At 51.0% G+C, this 21,867-nt stretch overlaps 1 protein-coding gene across 1 annotated transcript; it reads left to right on the plus strand.

The window, feature by feature from the left end:
• The first annotated feature begins 1,849 nt into the window (after window positions 1-1,849).
• SOX7 (SRY-box transcription factor 7) lies at window positions 1,850-20,819 on the plus strand. The gene is made up of 2 exons (XM_069236165.1): window positions 1,850-2,231; window positions 18,555-20,819. Exons 1-2 carry the CDS (start codon window positions 1,988-1,990, stop codon window positions 19,457-19,459), a joined length of 1,149 nt encoding a protein of 382 aa, XP_069092266.1. The 5' UTR covers window positions 1,850-1,987; the 3' UTR covers window positions 19,460-20,819.
• Window positions 20,820-21,867: the final 1,048 nt, after the last annotated feature.

Raw genomic sequence — 21,867 nt, forward strand, 5'->3', positions numbered from 1 at the left:
CAGGTAGGAAGCCAAATAAGGCCTTTTTGTAATTCTGGAGTTCAGAGAAACTGCATCATAGACGCAAAGCTTTAATCGGATCAAAACAAGACACTTTACTTGGAGCAGTGCAGATGTGTAAATATTCACTGAAGCCTGATTTCCACATATTATAGTTTGCGCGCTACGATAATTGTATCTGTAAAACTGGAAGAGCCTGATTCATAAAGGTCAGAAGTGCAAGTTTACTATTTTCTTGGCATTCACGAATTGGCACTTTAGTTTTACTAATAGTAATTGTATGACTGCAGAGACTGTGCACTCCGCAGAAAGATAGGCCTCTGCTGCGTTTTATGCCAGGATTTCTTTGCCCCAACTGCGGAGTCTCACCATTCTTAAAATTACTATCAGTATAATTCAATTTGGATTTTGTGAATACCCAAAAAAACGGTAAACACACAAAACGTTCTGAATCGGGCCCTATACCTCTGCAGGTGTGGTGCTCATTTCAAACGAAAATGTGCTTTCGTAATATATTGGTGACATTGTGGTAAAATGCAACCCCAGCTACACATCACACGCCGCTGCCTTGCTAAGGGGCGCGGATCAGTTCCCGCACTCCGTTGGGTGATGCTTGGATTTTTCAGAGTCCCTCTGGCTTCAGTGAAATAACGGTGATGGCATCTCCCCCACTCTGAAAATTGTTCCAGCGCCAAGTTGAACTAGTGGGATATTTTACTGGCAATACAAAAGAATAACAAGGTCCAAAAATTAGAGAGTATGCGAAAACCAAGGAAAAGAGGAAGAAAATAAATCGATGTAACCCAAAGGCGGATGGGAAAACGTGGAAATAAAATAGAGTTCTAAGAAGAAACCAAAGAGAATGGAATAAGTGAAAGGGGAAATGCCATGGTGTCGGTGTGTGGGGCGTAGTGAAGCGAGCCTGTAAAGTGGCACTGCCAGGGACAAGGGGGGATCACCTGGCGTAGGTAGTGAGGTAGCTCTGTAAAGTGGCACCCCTGCCACAGAGGAACTGAGCTGCCAGGAACTGCTGGGTGCCCGGGGCTTGGCAGAGGATGCGTCACCCTCGGAGGTAGGTAGAGGGGGAGTAGAGTGGTGCCCCTGCCCGGCGTCGCTGGGTGTCGAGCATGTGCCCGAGGCTTGGCAGAGAGTGAGTCACCCTAGGGGGTAGGTAGTGGGTGAGTAGAATGGTGCCCCTACCCGGCGTCGCTGGGTGTCGAGCATGTGCCCGAGGCTTGGCAGAGAGTGAGTCACCCTCGGGGGTAGGTAGAGGGGGAGTAGAGTGGTGCCCCTGCCCGGCGTCGCCGGGTGTCGAGCATGTGCCCGAGGCTTGGCAGAGAGTGAGTCACCCTCGGGGGTAGGTAGAGGGGGAGTAGAGTGGTGCCCCTTCCCGGCACCGATGGGTGTCGAGCATGTGCCCGAGGCTTGGCAGAGAGTGAGTCACCCTCGGGGGTAGGTAGAGGGGGAGTAGAATGGTGCCCCTACCCGGCGTCGCTGGGTGTCGAGTATGTGCCCGAGGCTTGGCAGAGAGTGAGTCACCCTCGGGGGTAGGTAGTGGGTGAGTAGAATGGTGCCCCTTCCCGGCACCGATGGGTGTCGAGCATGTGCCCGAGGGTTGGCAGAGGATGCGTCACCCTAGGGGGTAGGTAGTGGGTGAGTAGAGTGGTGCCCCTGCCCGGTGCCGCTGGGTGGCGAGCCTGCGCCCGGGGTTTGGCAGAGTCCGAGCCGCCCTCCTGGGACGAGCCCTCGAGCCTTGGCACGGCATCCTTTCCAGTTCCAAACTAGGAGGAGCCGCGGCCCGAGGCACCTCGGGTGTCATTGGAGGAACCTGCTCCCCCGGAGATGATAAATAGGGAGGAGAAACAGGAACTGCGAGGCAGAGCGGCGAGGAGCTCCTGCTGGTGCCAGGACAGCCCGGAAGGGAGTGAGGAGGGCAGAAGGAAAGCGAGAGGAGAGGGGGAAGAGGCGCACCCTGCTGTCCGCCCACATGGCCTCTCTCCTGAGCCCCTACTCCTGGCCCCCCGAGGGCCTGGACTGTTCCTCGGTGGACGGCGAGCTGTCGGACGGCCTCTCGCCCCACCGCTCCCCCGCCCCTGGGGGCGACCACAAGGCGGCGGAGGGCCGGATCCGGAGACCCATGAACGCCTTCATGGTGTGGGCAAAGGACGAGAGGAAGCGACTGGCCGTGCAGAACCCGGACCTGCACAACGCCGAGCTCAGCAAGATGCTGGGTAAGAACCCGGGGCCATTATAGGAGGTTAATGCCTTCACCAATCGGAGTGGGCCAGGGGGCGCAAACTCCTACATAGAACCCCGCAAGATGTTGGGTAAAGTGAGCAGGGCAATTACCGGTGATTCATGCCCGCGCCGTGCACGTGGGAGTTGGAGGGAGTGCACCCCTACACAGGGGCCAGCAAAAGGTCATTAGGGCAATTACCGGTGGTTAATGCCTGCGCCGTGCAGGGGTGCCGTGGTATGGAGACAGCAAACTGATTCAAGATGCTGAACAAGAACCCGGGGCCATTATTGTAGGTTGATACCTTCTCCTATCGGAGTGGGCTTGGGGGCGCAGACTCTCGCACAGAACCCAGGAATATGGTAGGTTAAGTCATCGGGGCAATTACCGGCGATTAATGCCTGCGCCGTGCAGGGGTAGTGTGGAGGCAGCACACTGGTACAAGATGCGGGGTAACTTGTTAACACCTTCGGTAATCGGGTTTCGCTGCAGGAGTTTGATGTCTACAACCCACCGTGTAAATGTACTTGCCCTCCTAAATACTCCCCATTTCCTGTCATCTTGTTATCGTGAACTGTGTTATCCGCTGGGAGGAGTTAGTGGGTTACAGCACCTGTTGCAAAAACAAAAAATGCTCGATGGTAATAGAAACAGCTGTTCATTACAGCGCTGCGAAGCCTCACAACATGAGCGCTGTATAAAACACTATTATTACTATACAGAGTATTATTGAATTTCCTCTCCGAGTTAAAGAGCCAGCACCCACCAAGACATCGCAAGTCTCTGAGTCCGCCCCCTTCGTGGTTTGATGCCTATTTTAACAAAGTGCTTTAATTGCACTAGTTTTGAGAAGAAGAACCGTTAGAGTGGCTCCTTTCGGAGCTGCTCTTGGCAGCACTGTGTTTGTTTCACAGCAGGAGTGTTCTAGCGCCTTCCGGTCACTTCTGTCACCACCGCAGAGCCCACCACTGTCAGAGCAGGACCAGTGCCGCCCTTGTTATCGGTGACCGCAGCGCGAGTAATCGGTGTTCTCATCGCGACTGCTCCCAATAATGCCCGACCTTGTGTTACTGGCACTATCGTGGCTGTTCCCAATAGAGACTGCCCCTCGTGTTACTGGTGTTATCGTGACAGCTTCCAGTAGTGACTTTCCCCTGTGTTAGTGGCATTATCGTGACTGTTCCCAATAAAGCCGGCCCCTGTGTTGTGTTATCTTGACTGTCCACAATAATGCCTTTTCGCAGCTGTTATAGTGATTGATCACAATAGCGCCTGTCCCTTGTGTTGTTGGTGTTCTCGTGGCTGCTTGCAGTAGAGCCAGGCCCTTGTTTTATGGGTCCTATCGTGACTACCCTCAATAGTGACTATTCGTTTTAGTGGCGTTATCGTGACTGCCCTCAATAATGCCCGCCCCTTGATTCATTTTTGTTATCGTAACTGCTCCCAATCACGCCCGAACCCCTATTTTACTGGTGTTCTCGTGACTGCTTCCAATAATGCCCGCCCCTTGTGTTACTTCTGTTATCGTGACTGTTTGCAATAACTCTAGACCCTTGTTTTTCTGGTGTTATCGTCGCTGCTCCAAAAACGCCCGTCCTTTGTTTTACCGGTGTTATCGTTACTGCTGCCAATAATGCCCGTCCGACAATGCAGACCCTTGTTTTGACTTTGTGTGGCCCCTCGTTGACTTCAGCCTGTGAGGCCGCTTCCCCTGGAGGGGCCCTGAGCGCAGCGCAAACAGCAAGCGTACGGCAGACTCCTGCGCCTCTTCACTGTCAGGACTCTTTGGCCCTGTAACATGCCCGCCTGCGCTTATTCACTGCAGAGATTTCCTGCATCTCTTCACTGCAGGGCTCTATGGCGCTATAACATGCTCGCCTGCACCTCTTAGCTGCCAGGGCTCTTTGGCGCTGTAACATACTAACATGCTCGCTTGCATCTCTTCACTGCAGGGTTCTATCGCGCTGTAACATGCTCGCCTGCAACTCTTAGCTGCCAGGGCTCTTTGGCGCTGTAACATGCTCGCCTGCACCTCTTAACTGTCAGGACTCTTTGGAGCTGTAACATGCTCGCTAGCACCTCTTAACTGTCAGGGCTCTTTGGCGCTGTAACACGCTCTCCTGCGCCTCTTCACTGCATGGCTCTTTGCGCTGTAACATGCTCGCATGCACCCCTTTACAGTCAGGACTCTTTGGATCTGTAACATGCTCGCCAGCACCTCTTAACTGTCAGGCCTCTTTGGCGTTGTAACACAATGTCCTGCACCTCTTAACTTTCATGATTCTTTGGTGCTTTAACATGCTCGCCTGTACCTTTTTAACTGTCAGGGCTTCTTGGCACTGTAACACGCTCTCCCGCGCCTCTTCACTGCATGGTTCTTTGCGCTGTAACATGCTCGCCTGCACCTATCAACTGTCAGGGCTCTTTGGCGCTGTAACATGCTTGCCTGCACCTGTTCACTGCAGAGCTCTTTAGCGATGTGAAACGCTCGCCTGCTTCTTCAAACTGTCAGGGCTCTTTGGCGCTGTAACATGCTCGCCTGCACCTCTCAACTGTCAGGGATCTTTGGCGATGTGAAACGCTCGCCTGCTTCTCCAAACTGTCAGGGCTCTTTGGCGCTGTAACATGCTCGCCTGCGACCTTTAACTAGCATGGCTTTCTGGCACTGTACTATGCTCGCCTGCACCTCTTCCCTGCAGGGCTCTTTGGGGATGTAACATGCTCGCCGACATCGCTTCACTGCAGGGTCGCCTGCGCCCCTTAACTGTCAGGGTTCTTTGGCGCTGTAACATGATCGCCTGCACCTCTTAACTGTCAGGGCACTTTGGCACTCCGTCATGCTCGCCTGCATCTCTTAACTGTCAAGGGTCTTTGGCGCTGTGGCACGCTCGCCTGCACCTCTTCGCTGCTGGGTTTGTCGGCGCTGTAACACGCTCGCCTCCATCTCTTCACTCCAGGGCCCTTGGCGCTGTAACACGCTCGGCTCTTCACTGCCAGGGCTCTTTGGCGCTGTAACGTGCTCGTCTGCACTTCTTAACTATCTGTTAGGGCTCTGGCGCTGTAACATGCAGGTGGAAACAGCAAAACATCTGGAAATGGCTTTTGATTTCACTTGGGTGACTTCTGATAAATATAACTGCCACTTGCGCAGCTCACTTCCTCCAGTTCAAGCATACTTTTAGTGGGTCAACTGAGGACAAGGCCATTTGGGTTGAGTTAAAGGTAGCATTTCGCATTTTAAGTCATAAAAGGATCTTCGATGTGCGCTACAGCGCAAAGCGCCGCGAAGCATGCGTTGTACCGTTTGTCTTATTGTAGGTTGGTAGCCCAATTTATATATAAAAAAATAATAGAAGTAACTTGTGCATATTACAGTTTGTTTTTGTAAAATGAGGTACAATGTGTACTTTAGTCTTTTTAGCGAAGTAGTTTGGTGTGTGGCGCGATACGCCCGGTGCCGCACAAGGTTGGTTTTCCAAGTCGGCTGGCGTGGGGTGTGTACTTCACCGCCTCAGAGTTACACGTAACGTGGGGTGTGATGTGTACACAACTGTCCTATTTTTAACAGTAGTCCCGAGTATGCCGCGCACATTACACTCTTGTTTTATGGAGTGAGTTTGGGTACACTGAATCTCATTTTTAAAAGGAGGTCGTGGTGTGACGCGCACAGTATGATGTTACTTGTACAAAGCAAAGAGATATATTTAGAAATGCATGCAGGGAACTGGTGAATTATGTTTAAAATGTTGCACTTAAACAGCTAAATAGTGTATCAATTACATCCCAACACGTGTAAATGTATGTTTACGCACAGTGTATGTACGAGCCTGTATGCATGGCCATACGTTCAAGAGCAAATTACAGGGCACTTTACACACCTGACACGGCGATAAACACATTCTTCGCTACATACCTAGTACTTCTGGATACCACAATATTAACGTTATGTCTTATTTCGTTTCCCTCTCACTTTAAAGAAGTAAACTCGTTATCTCTGGTGACTTTCCACCAATGAGACCACACTAGTCCTGCTTACTTTACACAAGTGGCCCTGCAATGAACCCGTCACAGCCCTGCACACACCCAGGCCTATCAATGTGGAGAAGTAAAGACTGATATACGTCAACGTATTGGCATTGATACTCCGCGGCCCTGCCTCCTGTACGGGGCTGACCCGGGTCATTGTGCACACTGTCTCCGTCCTTCCTTTACATACACAAACCCAGAAGGTACACTCACTTCCCTGTCTGTGTAGTAACACTGAGATGCACCCCCCCCCCCCCCCCCGTTCATCATAGGAATAAAGCTGCGTGGCACGCTTCGTAAACGTAACACTCTATGTGGGCACTGGATCCGTGCTTTTTAAATAGTAACGAAGGGTGAGGAACCACCTGAATGCGGGTAATAATGTGAGTAACACACACAGCACCCGCTGCTTCAGTACAAGTAAAGCCGGTATGTACCCAGAGTATCCCTGCACACTGTAGACAAGTAAAACTGACAAATGTATATTATATTAATAAAGGTGAAACGTTATTCACACACCCTATCCATTCCTGCATGCTTTACACCAAGGACACCATATCCCTGTGAAGGTGTAAAGTACTCACCGCCTGCTTACTTTCTAAAGTACTGCGGTACCGGGCACATCAGATGCTTGTTTACCTTACATGAGTAAACCCTGGTGGACACACCTTACCCCTGCTTATTCGGCCAAAGTAGAACCGTGGCGTACGCCCCCCTCCCCCCAGTTTTCCTTACACAGCTTCTGCCTGCAGTAAAACGATGTAAGGCACGCGCCTGATCATTGCTTCCTGCGCGAGATTAAGCCCCTCACCTGCCTGCTTCCCTCGCACATCCTTGTGATTGCCATTCAATAGATGCGCTTCCAGAAAACAGAACAGCTGTCAAACAACTCGTTTAACTTTAAAGCACTTTGCGGTGAAAATCGAAACGGAACGTAAAAGCGCTGCCTAGAGGTGAAAAGGCAAACGTGAACTGCGAGCCCCCCGGGCCGGGACGGAAGGGGTCGGGCTCTTCAATCCTCGCCAATTCTGAACGCAAACCGGAGAGTTAAAGATGAAAGACGTAAGGGTCCTTAGGCGCGCCCACATCCCTGACCTCCGAAGGGTTCTAGGCGCTAAAGCCACCGCAGAGTGGTGCACTTGGCTTACAGCCCCCTCCGTCCCACAAGCACTATAACGCTTGCTTTTATTTCAATCTTCATTTTTAGCAGCCGCGAGAAATACCTTCATCAGCAGCTCGCGCTGACGCGGCGAGTGACTTTCGTTTGTTCTTTTTTTTTTTTGTTATAGTTGAGTGCCTAGAAACGTTTTACGGCACGGGCCAAGTAGGCTCTAGCCCGGGGCCGCAGCCTAAGGGGCTCCAGATAGAGCCAGATCTGTTCTGCAGGGAGTCCTGCACCGATGACCTTGAATAAATCTCAAACATGGATGCTTATAAATACTGTTTTCCTTTGGTTTATTTTTAATACCGGTACTGTGTGAGAATGTTACAGATTCTAGCAGAGAGACACGTTTGTTTTTCAGCACCATGCAACAGCGGTAGAGGAGTTTCTTTTAGATCGATACAGAACCTCACATTTTAGGATCGGGAGAGGGTCCCAGAGGTTGTCTGGAATATTAATGAGCTGCTGCCATATTGCAATATTGAAAACACGCGTCTATCCCTAAATATTAGATGAAAACACATTTAGAACGTGGACCCTGCTTGTCAGTGACCTGGCAAACAGAAGATGGAAGAGCTGTAATTCGGGAACAAATTGAAAGCTGTTGGGAATACGTTCGGCCCGAGGCCCCCAAAGTCCTTAAACAGACCCGTAAAGTGTGTGGCGTTACTCTCTCCTATCTTTGCAGTGCACAAGACTACACTGCTCCTGTAGAGATACCAGCGCGCGCGGACACACGCACAACGCAACACACCCAACACACACTCAACACACACCCATAGACACACTCACCACAGACACACTCATACTCAACACACGCACACTCAACATACACCCAACACACACTCATCACACAACACGCCGACACACACACACGCCACAGATACACATACTCAACACACAACATACACTCAGCAAACCGACACACACACACATACGAGGAAATATACTGGAGCGCGTGGGTTTTTGGGTGATGTTTATGCCCTTCGGTTGAGAGGCCTGCACACCTCAGAGTCCGATCCAGTTAGGCAGAAAAACGCGTTGCATTGTTAAGTTAAATGTAATTGTAGAGCGCCACGGCTTCTTGGCGCTGGAGACACAGAAACAACAAAAAGAAGTCCAGAGAGTGGGGACGCAGTCCAACGACACACTAAAGAGAACACAACAGATGAAAGGGCACACAAAGGAGGCGCGGGGCGGCAGCCACAGAGACGAGGGGGGGGGGGGGGGCATGTGTTTGGAAGACGTGCTATTGCGGCCGGACGCAGAGCAGGAGGGACGCACCGATCAGTGAACACAAACAACACGGTAAAGTACAGATGTTCATTTACACAAATACAATTAAAAACTAAAAATGGGATGAGAAGCGGGCTGGGGTGGACCTTCGCTGAATGAGAGAACCCGAAAACTGAAGCGTGGCCACCCCTGCTTTAGTGGCTACACAGCACTGCTGCAAGCTTTACTGAAACAAGTAAACAAGCACTGTCACCGCTCATGAACTGTAAACACAACACGCCTTCAAAGACCGAGCGCCTCTAAAGGACGGCGCTACTTTTAGGGCAATAGGTCGCAGTGCCCGTTTCCTCCCGGGTCCGCACAGGCTCCTTCCTGAGACGGAAACACTGATGAGGCGCTGCCTCAACAGCATTCATCCTCTTCTCGCTCCGTCGTGGCTATCGCTGCCCGCAGACATGGAGCGCACCGCCCGGGGTAGTTAAATGTGGTCCTGGTAAGGTCTTTAAAGTTACAGAAGGGACCCCGGGACACCGGTCTGGCCAAAGGCACGCACGCAGGACACAGCTCCGAGCCTGGGAGACCGAGCTCGGCATTTAAACATTCCTCATGGATAAAAGGAGCGCCCTTGACTTCGGCTACACAAACACATGTGGTTCAAGCGCCCGTCCAACGTGGGTGCTTGGACTTTGGTGCCAGATGGGCTGCTTGGCAGTGCCCCAGCCCCGGTGCCAGCCACCCCGGGGTATAAAGAGAAAGAACTGGTGCCCGAGACACAGGCAGCCATGCCCGGTGCATACCGGCCTTCTTTGCCCACCCATGCAGTCAGGTGCCAGAGACTATTTGCCCCACGTGGACATCATCCACTCGATTGCCACTGCGGGGGGCATGAGAGGATCCCTTTATCTTCTCACGCATCATCAGCTAGAAACAAGTGCCATTGAATGTCTCCTTCTCTGATGATGCGTCCTTTTCATCCGGCAACGGCTCAACATCCCGTGATCTTGGGCAAATCACTTAACCTTCCCCTTCCTATAAAGTGAATCTGGCCTAGTGGTGCTCATTAAAGCGCTTCAATACCTTTGGGTCGAGCTCGCGCTATATAAAGCTGAAAAGACATCACTTGGTCGCTCCTTTGAAGGGGACACCCAGTAAAGTACAAAATGGGCCTCTTTCCTCGCTCATATCAGCAACAACGCGGCTTACAGAAGTGTCTCTTTTTAATGAACCCTGTTAGGCTTTTTGACGTGTATCACTAGATGAGCCCCTCTAAACCCCTTTCCTAGGGGGGCACCCACTGAATGGAAGCATCGTTGTTTCCACTCTCACATCAGCGGCAAGAAGGATTACAGAATGGCGCTATGTTTCATGGCGCTATGAGGGGTTCTTAGACCTATTGTGACATCATTGGTTAGAGGGTTTCCAAACACTCGTGAGGCATCCCTCTCTGGATGGTACCAATCGTCCAGCCATAAGAACAATTATCATAATACCCACTCCTGCATCAGCAACTATAAGGAAAGCACTTCGCCCATTCACACGGCGACGTCTGATCACTCTGACAGCTATTCTGACCTCATTCAGTGGCAGCCCCTCCAGAGGCCCCCGGTGAACACATCAACCGGTGACTCTACCCGCTCCACCACCAATCACTGACGATACAAAGTCCATTCTGTCCCTTTCTTTGATGGTGTTCAGCAGGGCTGCAAGTGGGGTGAAAAAAGTCGGGGTCTCTGAAAGGGGTTGAGCCTATATAATAAAGACGTGGCCTAAACATATACAATAAAAGCACTATCGAGTGCCAGCCTGCTCGCACATTATCACAGACACACAAGGACAACTGGCACACGTGACCACTGCTTTGTGCGCTCTGCAGAGAGGTCACGGATTGGAAGGCCACTTATTCGGACACCTCGTTGCCCCACAGTCCGGCACTGAGAGAAACCACGCGCTGTCTTCATCCAAAACTCAAATCTGCTCCGTTATAAACACGAGAAGGAGGCCTGCCGGAAGAAAGTGCCAGCATCCCGGCGGAAGCACACCTGTACAGGGATGCAGGACTAGGTAAACCATGTGACATATAAGCAGGACGGACACTGATTACCTTAACAGTTTTTACACTATTTGTTCAGAAATCGATCATCGTTTTCGCATGAAAAGTTAAGGACACGAATAGAGGGCCCAAAAGGACACGTTTCGATGCCCCTTTTAAATCATTACCGGTGTCTGAAACCAAGAGGGACCTGGCCCACGTTAAGAGCCTTCGTTGTTTCATTCGGTTTGGAAACCTACTGCGACACCATTCATTAGAATACCGGGGCCATCTATTCAAAAGAAACCCCGTTCTCCTGGCCCACCCTACCCCACGAACAGTACCGGCTCCGGGACGTCCCTCTGTTTGATGATGTATTATTGAGCTCCGAAACGTCTGGGTAACGCATTTACTGGATTAAATGGACAATGCAGCTAAAAGAAAGGCAGGTCTCTTTCCACAACCTACACCATCAACAAAGACTAACAAAGTGCATGAGGTTTGACACCTACATTTTACCATTCAGTGATTCTCCGGAATAAAGGGGCCATTTAGACCCCTCTTGAATAATCCACATTCACCAACAGAAATATTCCAGGATGTACCTTTCTTTGATGACTTCAAGTTGAGTTTATTATTACACTATTGAGAGGAATGAAGGCACTAGTGAGACAAAGGGAACTGATTTCTCTTTTGCCTGTCTTGAGTTCCTTTTGATATTGTGGGGTTGGGATGCTGCCGTCCCATCATTCACTGGGGTATGGGGGCACCTAGTGGTAAGAAGGCCACCTCTCTTCCCTCAAGGCAGCTCCAACCGCAAGGACTGCCGAGAGGGCCTTTGTTTGGCGATGTTTGGTGTGGGCCTGAGGGTTGTGACGTCATTCACTAGACCCCCCCCCCCAACAGAGCTGCTTCTTGCCAAACCTCGCCGTGTGTACATCGGTGCTTAGTAACCACAAGGTGCCGGGTTCTCCTGGGATGTAATCGTCCGATCAGCACCCCAGATCAAGCACAGGCCGGCAAGGGGCAGCCCCTTCCCATAGGAGGTCTGGAACAGGCTGCCACCGGCCCCGCGGAGGCCGACAACATGGCCACCCGAGGCCTCCCTGTTCCCATAACCGTGCATGCGAAGGGGACGCCCGCTCCCTATTAACACCGCACTTGGAACACACGGGTGACCGGCCTTGGCTTCGTACCCTCAGTAAAATCACCTTCCAAAACATCCGTTTTCAAACAAAATAGGTTTCGTTCTATTGCTGGGAAGCACGCCTGTTATATTTTGCCTGGTCTAGATCATAGTAAAATGGCTTCCATTTTATTTTCACTCACCTTCTCAAATCTCACGTGTTTTCATTTTAAAAAAAAAGTTGTATAACCCCAAATAGCTTCTAAACCATTATCTTTGTGTACATAACAATTTCCATAAAGTAGCAAACGGGCTGCGATATGAAACTAGTTAGGCGTCCCTCAATATTTAAGTTCAGCACATGACTGGTGCCTTGCTTTCCAAACACATGCTGCAAGATAGTGCACTCAGGTGAGCCCCGAAGATCGCGTGTTGGTGGCTCAAACCCCACCAAGGCTGACTCACCATGGCATCCTTTTGAGGTTGATCAAATGAGAACCAGTCGGTAATGAAGCGCCGAGAGGCAACTTCACTTTATAAATAGCGATTACGAATATTAGGAGGTATTCGGTATGCAGGCGACGCCCAGATTCTGGTCAGACCGGATGGGCGTCTGAGTAGCACCCATCTTAAATTCAATAAAGTCCTGGAAACCTGGCCTTTGACACTGCGAGCCCCTTCCAGAGCAGAAGTCCCAGCCGAATCGTCTTCACGTTCTGAAGTGCAATGGCCCGTCATGCGATGGCTGCTTCAGAGATGCCTGGAACTCAATCTTGCATCGCAACAAGTCCACTAGGCGACCAGGTGAGACATGGTACATGGTACAGAGTGATGCTTCGTAGACAGGATCAGTGCGCACCGCAGCCCTAAGAGCAGACGCATGGTACCCCGATGGGGACCATCAAGAGCACACAGCAGGCCTCAGAGCAGAAGCAGGGCACCCCGATGGGGACCAGCAGGAGCACACAGCAGGCCTAAGAGCAGACGCATGGTACCCCGATGGGGACCATCAAGAGCACACAGCAGGCCTCAGAGCAGAAGCAGGGCACCCCGATGGGGACCAGCAGGAGCACACAGCAGGCCTCAGAGCAGAAGCAGGGTACCCCGATGGGGACCAGCAGGAGCACACAGCAGGCCTCAGAGCAGAAGCAGGGCACCCCGATGGGGACCAGCAGGAGCACACAGCAGGCCTCAGAGCAGAAGCAGGGTACCCCGATGGGGACCAGCAGGAGCACACAGCAGGCCTCAGAGCAGAAGCAGGGCACCCCGATGGGGACCAGCAGGAGCACACAGCAGGCCTCAGAGCAGACGCAGGGCCTTGTCAAACGGATGAAACTGTCACCTCACCCCCAGAGACACTCTCATTCCACAAGCATCATCATTGCATGGCGAGACCGGAAGCACACCCTGGAAAGTAGGACTTACCAGTGATCAGAACAACATGGCTGCCAGAGAGAGTTTGGCTTGCATTGATTGGCCTAAGCTTAAGCCTGGGTAGATGGCGGGCATGGCAGCGCTAGATGACAGATCTAGGCGCTCGTCAAGAGGGACTTAGGGGAAGTCTAAGTACCTCTTGAGACAATTCTATGTCAGCCAGAATGTAGCAGCCTGGCTGGTAGTGGGGTTAGGTCAACGTGGACGCATCGCCCTTTACTTGGTGCTGCACAGACCCCCGCTGGAGCAGAGCAGTTAGCTGAAAGCGCAGTTAATGCCATGTAAATGTATGAGTATGGGGTACATTTTTCAAGAAAAATGTTTCCATGGCACAAGAATTGGAATTGTTGAGAAGTATCTCGTTGAAGAAAATGAGCTTCTGGCTTTATGGTGTTCACATTTTTGACATTTTCTTCTTCTGCATTTTTCCATATTACTTTGTGTTAGTTTTATCAGTTTTTAACCACGTTTATTTTTTGTCTGTGTAAAACACAGCTGCAATTATTATATTTCCTCTACTTCCTCATTTATTCAACTGGAAAATGTTCATGCACGTGTGTATTCGTTAGAGTTGTTATTACTGGAAGCAGCAATGTACAGTTTAACCATATTAACACTACATCTAAAAACGTTTGCACTGTAGCCCAAGTACATGCGCGCATCCGTAGTTATTTCTCATTACAAAATGTAATATTTTTTTTTACCTCCCCACCATGCCAAGCTGAAGAGTTACGGCCCTAACAGTCACGAGGGATTACCTGATAATTTGATTTATTCAAAAGCCAAGAGCCAGGAGAACACATTGTGTAATCAGTATAATGCGAGCATCCAGCACGGTGAACGCGGAAAGCCCATGGCGAGTGGAACGGCATTCCACTGGGGGGCCGTTTCACTGTGCACGGGCCCTGGCCCCGATTTCTAACTTCTAAGTCCACAGGGACAGAAGGGGACACGGGATGTGTGGAGAAACACAGTTTTCTTTGCCCAGACCCGCGTCTCTAACAGCGCCCATCAGGCGCTCTACGATGGCCTTTGATGACGTCACCGGGGGTTTTGAGAGTCGCGCTGACGTCATTCACGGCATGGCCACCTCCTGTTCTGTGTGAAGTTCCACCCGAGGGGTGAAAAGAAGACCCGGCAGTGCCGTTCCGGTCCCGCCCCGGCCGCAGGATGACTCTAACCTTGAAGAACTAGTGAGTGCAGGCAGTCCGGAGTTGGCCGCTATGCATATTGCGCTGCTGGAAATATTAAAAAAAATTCAACAATCTCACGTTTGGAAATTCTCAGCAGATTTCCGAAACGAACCTGCATTTTCCTTCTGTCTGCCCATGGACAGGGCAAAGAGAAAGCTCGCAGAAGCCCCGGATTGAAGGAGGGATAAACAGGACTGTGGCCCCGAAGCATCCCCCATCGGCACGGGCCTGGGACGGTGTCACGCCCGTAACGCAACGCCAGCCTGCCCGACTTCCAGGGCAGGCAGTGGCCTCGCACAGCGACCGACACTGCGAGGAGACCACTCCTCAGCCCCAGCCTCAGTGACACCCAGGGGCAGCCGCAGCACTACCGAACCAATGCGGCACCCTGTGCGCCCGGGGTCCCAAGGATTCAGAGGTGGGCGGTGTGGGATGTGTGGGGGCAGACACCCTGGTATCAGGGCAGAAGTACACTGACAAAAATGTGCCTGAGTGGGAGATGTGTGGGGGCAGACACCCTGGTATCAGGGCAGAAGTACACTGACACAAATGTGCCTGGGTGGGAGATGTGTGGGGGACAGACCCTGGAATTAGGCCAAAGGCAGGCTGACACAAATGTGCCCGAGTGAGAGATGTGTGGGAGACAGACACCCTGGAATCAGGCCAAAGGCAGGCTGACACAAATGTGCCTGAGTGGGAGATGTGTGGGGGCAGACACCCTGGTATCAGGGCAGAAGTACACTGACACAAATGTGCCTGAGTGGGAGATGTGTGGGGGCAGACACCCTGGTATCAGGGCAGAAGTACACTGACACAAATGTGCCTGGGTGGGAGATGTGTGGGGGACAGGCACCCTGGAATCAGGCCAAATGCAGGCTGACACAAATGTGCCGGAGTGGGAGATGTGTGGGGGACAGACCCTGGAATTGGGGTAGAGGCATGCTGACAATGTACACGAGTGATCCCACACTTGTCAAATAACTTGATTTTTAAGCATTAGGGAACGCTCGACAGAAAAATCACAGTTGTGTTTTTCGCGATATTGCGAAATTTTTACGAAAAATGTGATTCATTTCCAGGGATGAGGCTTCCCTCTCATATTTCCTTCACAAATAAATTTGACAAAGATTTCTTCATAAGTCATATATGTTTATGTAGATTTGGACTGCCTCCTCTGTTGGACAGCGTTTCACTTTAAGGAATAATTAAAAAATCTGTCTGCTTGCAGAGTAATGTTTCTATCCAAATCGCTGTACTAGTCTCCAATGTAACATAAAGGAATTACTGTGTGGGAGCTTGCACTTCTGAAAATTACTGATATGCCTACATATGAGCGTGTGTACAACGGAATCGAAGACACAGAGGCGCTTACGTACAAGCCCTTGCGCCGCCGGCGCCTCACTTTTTCCGATAAAAAAGTGAGGCACCGAATGCGCGAGGGGCTTTTAAATAAGTCTCTTAGGCCCATATTTATACTTTTTTAGCGCCGATTTTGTGTTTTTTTTTAACGCAAAAGCGGCGCAAACTTACAAAACACAATTGTATTTTGCAAGATTGCGCCCTTTCTGCGTCAAAAATGACACAAGTGCGGCGCTAAAAAAGTATAAATATGGGTCTTCGTGTTTAATTTGTAAAAGAAAAAGAAAATTAAATTAAAAAAGGTGGAGGGGTCGAAGGTTGTTTAGGGGGTCGTTGAAGGAGCTGCTAAAAGCCGAGGTTGCCCCTAAGCAAGCAGGGTCCCCCTCTACCCCACTGCTGCCGGTTCTTTTTTCATCCCTTGCTCGCTGGGTCACCATTTTCCTATCTTTTCACCCGTTCTCCGGGGGCTGCCTTTTTCTCTGGGTCCAAATCTCATCATGAAAAATGAGTCCCGGTCCCCAAAAAAGAGCGGCGGCGCCCGCCACCTGAATCCACCTGCACAAACTAGCTTATATGCAATACATCGACATACTCATACATATGCGTCCCTGAATGCACACATACATCCATGAATACATGCGGGGAAACTAAAGTACGTGCGTTATGTCAAGGTCATGGGTGTCAGAGGGGCGCCCCAAAACACGCCAACGGACGCCGAACATTCTAAGAACATGCTAACAAGGCGGGGGCCGCATCGCATACACGTTATTTGTTACACCCCACAATCATTCACACAAATCAAGTTCCATCTTATTCTTCTCTACTGTGTTCTCCACTTCCAAATTCCGACTTTTCTTGCTCCAAGCACCTGCATTTGATTCAGAAGGTATTACCTAAACTGTGAACTGACAGCAATTGTTTCTGGTCTCCTGGTCCACGGGGCTAACAATTGACGTTTCCTGGTTCCCCTCCAAATTATCTCGATTACACTCAAGATGTCATTCCAGGAATTCAGGCCCATATTTATACTTTTTGACGCTAAACTGCGCTAACGCAGTTTAGCGTCAAAAAATTTTGCGCCGTCTAACGCCATTCTGAAGCGCCATGCGGGCGCCGTATTTATGGAATGGCGTTAGACGGCGCAATCAGACCGGCGCTGCCTGGTGTGCGTGGAAAAAAACCACGTACACCAGACAGCGCCGGCGTAGGGGGAAAATGGCGTATGGGCGTCTTAAAATGGGGCAAGTCAGGTTACGTCGAAAAAATCGTCGTAACCCGACTTGCGCCATTTTTTTTCGACGCCCATCCCCCATCAACATGACTCCTATCATTGTAAAGATAGGAGTCATGCCCCCTTGCCCAATGGCCATGCCCAGGGGACTTATGTCCCCTGGGCATGGCCATTGGGCATAGTGGCATGTAGGGGGGCACAAATCAGGCCCCCCTATGCCACAAAAAAAAAAAAAAAAAAACTTACCTGAACTTACCTTAATGTCCATGGGAACGTCCCTCCGTCCTTGGGTGTCCTCCTGGGGTGGGCAAGGGTGGCAGGGGGGGTCCCTGGGGGCAGGGGAGGGCACCTCTGGGCTCATTTTGAGCCCACTTGTCCCTTAACGCCATGCCTGACCCAGGCGTTAAAAAGCGGCGCAAAAGCGCCGTTTTTGGCCACGCCCACTCCCGGGCGTCATTTTTGCCCGGGAGTATAAATACCACGTAAAGGCCTGGGAGTCATTTTTTAAGACGGGAACGCCTCCCTTGCATATCATTAACGCAAGGAAGGGGTTCACGCTAAAAAATGACGCCCACTCCGGGCACTTTGGCGCCCGAAGCGTCTAACGCCATAGTATAAATATGACGTTAGTTGGCGTTAGTTTAGCGTCGAATTTGCGTCGAAAAAAACGACGCAAATTCGGCGCAACCAGAGTATAAATACGGCCCTCAGTCCCCACACCCTCCCCCCTTTTCATACCTGTGCAGTCTGTATATCTGTTCTTCCATTCAAGAGTCCACAGTTTATTTTAAAAATCACACATTTGTCTTTGGTAGTAAAACATCCTTTATGGTTTGTAAGGCCTTATATTCGATATCAACACTTACTTTATTTAACGGCGGCGGGACAGCGTGACCTCGCGTGAAAGGTGGCCTCTCCCCACGGTCAATAATGGCCATAAACGGCGTCTTCTAAGATCTATGTTTCAGCATGTTAGCCGTGCGCATTTAACTGGCATCACAGGGAAAATAATCCCAGGCGTGGTAAACGAGGAAGCTCCACTGCGCAAACACCGCTTGGTTTTGCTTCACACCCCAGTTTCTTAGTGCTGAATAAAAATGTGAAAATGGGTTTTCACTGAATTTATTGTAAGCCAGGCAACAGAATCTCTAGAAATAAGAGTATTCATGGTCCATACATATGAAAGGAGCGCACACTAGACGAGTGTCATTCCCAAACAAACTACGGGCAGCGCGGCACCTAATGTGAGTTTACCCTAATAAATTACTTTAAAAAACGGTCCATTTGGAAAGGGTGGGGTTTTGTATGGTCCCATCAGGCAAACTAATTTCAGTAAAAAGACCGCCCCTTTATTATCCCCGTCTTTCTCTTTGTGCGTTGAACTGCCTGGGTGCCGAAGAGCAGCGCGTTGATGGTGATAAAACAGTCACATAAATGTATGACCCTGTAGTTTGCTCGAGTGTGAGGGCTGGCGTGGGCATGGTCGTAGGTGGTGTGTAACTTGTGTTTTATTCTCTTGCAGGGAAGTCGTGGAAGGCGCTTTCCCCACTCCAGAAGCGGCCCTACGTGGAGGAGGCAGAAAGGCTTCGGGTGCAACATATGCAAGACTACCCGAACTACAAGTACAGGCCCCGGAGGAAGAAACAGGTCAAGCGCCTCTGCAAGAGGGTGGAGGCCGGCTATGTGCTGGGCGGCATCCCTGCCTCCCACGACCAGAACCACCTGACCGAAAGCCGGGGGTGCAGCCGGGCCCAGGCCGAGAAGGACAAGCGTGGGCCCTACCCCGCGCACCGGGACTACCGAGACCCCCAGGCTGGAGCAAGCAATGCCTTGGACGCCTACCCCTACGGCCTGCCCACCCCGCCCGAGCTCTCCCCACTGGAGACGGAGCACAGTTTCTACCAGCCGCAGTGCCAGGAAGAGCAGCATGCCCACATGAGCGGCGCCTACCCCCCAGAGTATGCGCTGCACCGCAGCCACATGGCGCAGGTGCCCCAGGCTTCACTTCTGCCCCCGCAACCCGGCTTCCCGCCACCCTACTACAGCCAGGGCTTCCCCACCATGCACCCCAGTGCGCATGCGCCCTTAGGCCAACTCGCTCCGCACTCCACTGCGCATGCGCCCGTGGGCCACCTCTCATCGCACTCCACTGCGCATGCTCCCCTAGGCCAACTCTCACCTCCCCCAGACCACCAGCACTACGATGCCATGGAGTCGCTGAGCCACGCCGAACTCTTGGAGATGGACAGGAACGAGTTTGACCAATATCTGAACTCTGGTGGACACCAGCCCCACGAACTAGAGCATGCAGGGGCTGTGGCCATCAATGCCCACCTCCAGCTGGACTCCAGGCCTCACGAGGTCAGCCTTATCTCTGTCCTAGCAGACGCCACTGCGGCCTACTACAACAGCTACAGTGTGTCATAGACGCGAGGCAGCGAAGGCCCCCAGGGCGGGACAGTCACTGAGCAGTATTATGGGCACCTCACAGAAGGCCCAGCCCGGGGACATGGCCAGGAATGGGTCAGAGGGCACCCTCGTATTACCTGGCATCTTTCCAGGAGACAAGATGGCGGCCTGTCATTCCAGGCAGCTGCCTCTTCCAACTCAAAGCATTGGGACTCCTCCTCAGCCCGTGGCACACGTGACTCAAACGAACCCCGAACTCTGCAGCTTCTAGTAGCTGCAATTTAAGATTCACTACACGAGCAGCTAAGTCTTCTAAAAGCAGTACCGTCTGTGGAAGGATAACCTGAACGGGCCTGAGCAGGCGTTTGTGGGAGAGGGACTGTCTATCATAAGCATACATTTCGGATAAATGCACCAGTATACATACCTTGTGATTATATATATATGTATGTGTGTAGATCTATACGTGCAGACGTACAAGCAAACATAGCTACCCAGACACAAACGAAAAAAATGCACGTTAGGTCTTATTTCGCTTTATGGTTGTAACAAATGCTTGGTTGAATTGACGCAAATTTGTCGACCACATCCTTCTGTTTTACTTTTACAACGGTTTCAAATAACTGCGAAAATAAAGATTTGATCGGATTTGAAAAACATGCACAACAAAAGACGCACAGGCACAAACAGCGCCAATGGCAAACGCACTAACGCCTTCAAACACACGCTTAATACAGACACCAAAAAAACCACTGTCCGGCAAACTCACTCGACAAGACAAAGAACCATTTTCTAAAAATGCGTTTGTTTCTCAAAAGAAAACTCCGTATTCCGATAGACAAGCCGTGGCATCCTTCACAGCACGGTTTATCAAATACTGTGGCATGTATTTTTGGTGCGCTAAGAATGTAAAATTGACAGGAAAATCGTGAACTACGAAGCCTGCAACGAACCGAAGGAAGCCACGTACAGATGTTCGCCAGTGCACAGATTGGGAACACTGAAGTACAGCGGTGTATTCTCTCCGAGTCAGTGCATACTCGCTCGCCATAGGGTGGACCCGTTTACGGGGGGCCAGTTTCCACTCTGTATTGATAAGGATGAAGCCTTATTTGATTATCGGCCGTCATTAGCCAGAGAGCTGTTGTATCACCATCGGTAATGATTCGACAAGGACTGTAGGTAATCACTGGTAGCTTGAAAAAGTATCATTCATGATAATAATAACGACAATACATCTTTAACAGTATCCTTCTTTGCAGATTTGGAGGGAAATCCCATATATTAAACACTGTTATCCTTTCTCAGCATTCCGAAAGGCTGTAAATATGAGTTTGCATTAAATATTTAATTTAAATAAATGTTTTTTTTAATAATCGTGGCAGTGTGTGCTTCATTCCGGACTAGAGGAAGCCTTGAAATGTTGGATTGCCGCTCTGGCTGAAATCTGATCTCTGTGCCGCCTTGCTTCTCCACTCACAGCCCCTCACTGAATTGCTGAGACTATGTATCAGCCAAATAGCTGTGCACTCCGCTGATTACAATCTAAGGCCATTTTTAGCTACAGATCAGCCCACTCATTTGGTGACAAACTGCTTTTCTCCTTAGGATCCGGAGGCCTCCAGACAGCCCCGACAAACTTAAATGGTTGGAAGAGGATTTTTATTTAACACCTTTTTTCTTTATAGCAAACAGTCATAAATCATGTATGAAGAACATTCCACAAATATTTACAAGCCATGAGAATTAGTGACCATAAATCTTTTCTGACAGGATCCCTTCCTGTCCTGAACCACCATTGGACCACACAAGTGACCCATATCTCACCTGTATCCCTAGGAGGGGTGGTTACCCAGACTACACCGTTCCTTGTCCTCACGCTTAGGGTTCTGCCCCCCCATCCAAACACCAATCAGACTCGGGGTGTACCGGGGCAGCCAAGAGCTGGTGCCCCACGGCCCCCCCCAGCGACCTGAGCTCCCTTACCCCTTGATCTGAAGTGTACATCCGCAGGTTGGCTCAGAACTTCAGGATCCTATCCCTGTTGTCCTCCCAGGGCCCCAACCTTGGGAACCCCCCTGTTGTTTCTAGTCACTTTTATAGCTCAATTTCCACTAAAACCTTACTTCACAACTCTAACTAAGGGTGGGACAACTGTGGGCCCCGCATGCACCCGGCCGCCGCAAACGATAAAGAAGGTCGTGCCTTCTTGGGGGGGCTCTTAAATAGCCCCCCACCGGTTTGCAGCAGCCGGATCCGGCCGGCAGCCAACGCAGCCGCCAACGATTACCCAACGTTGTACTTCCACCCCCACGCCTCGCGAGGCGTGGGCGGAAGTCCTGGCCAGCCCTGCGCACCACTGGTGCGTAAGGGGAGCGTTGGGCCTCAGAGGCCCCATCCCCTAACGTGCCGCGCCCCCCCACTTT

Source organism: Pleurodeles waltl, chromosome 5 (assembly GCF_031143425.1).
Source record: "Pleurodeles waltl isolate 20211129_DDA chromosome 5, aPleWal1.hap1.20221129, whole genome shotgun sequence".
In the NCBI taxonomy this organism is placed as follows: Eukaryota; Metazoa; Chordata; class Amphibia; order Caudata; family Salamandridae; genus Pleurodeles; species Pleurodeles waltl.

Coding starts and splice junctions, on each gene's coding strand:
- SOX7 (XM_069236165.1), top strand. CDS start 1,988: ATGGCCTCTCTCCTGAGCCCCTACTCCTGGCCCCCCGAGGGCCTGGAC. Junction 2,232..18,554: donor CGAGCTCAGCAAGATGCTGG/GTAAGAACCCGG, acceptor ATTCTCTTGCAG/GGAAGTCGTGGAAGGCGCTT.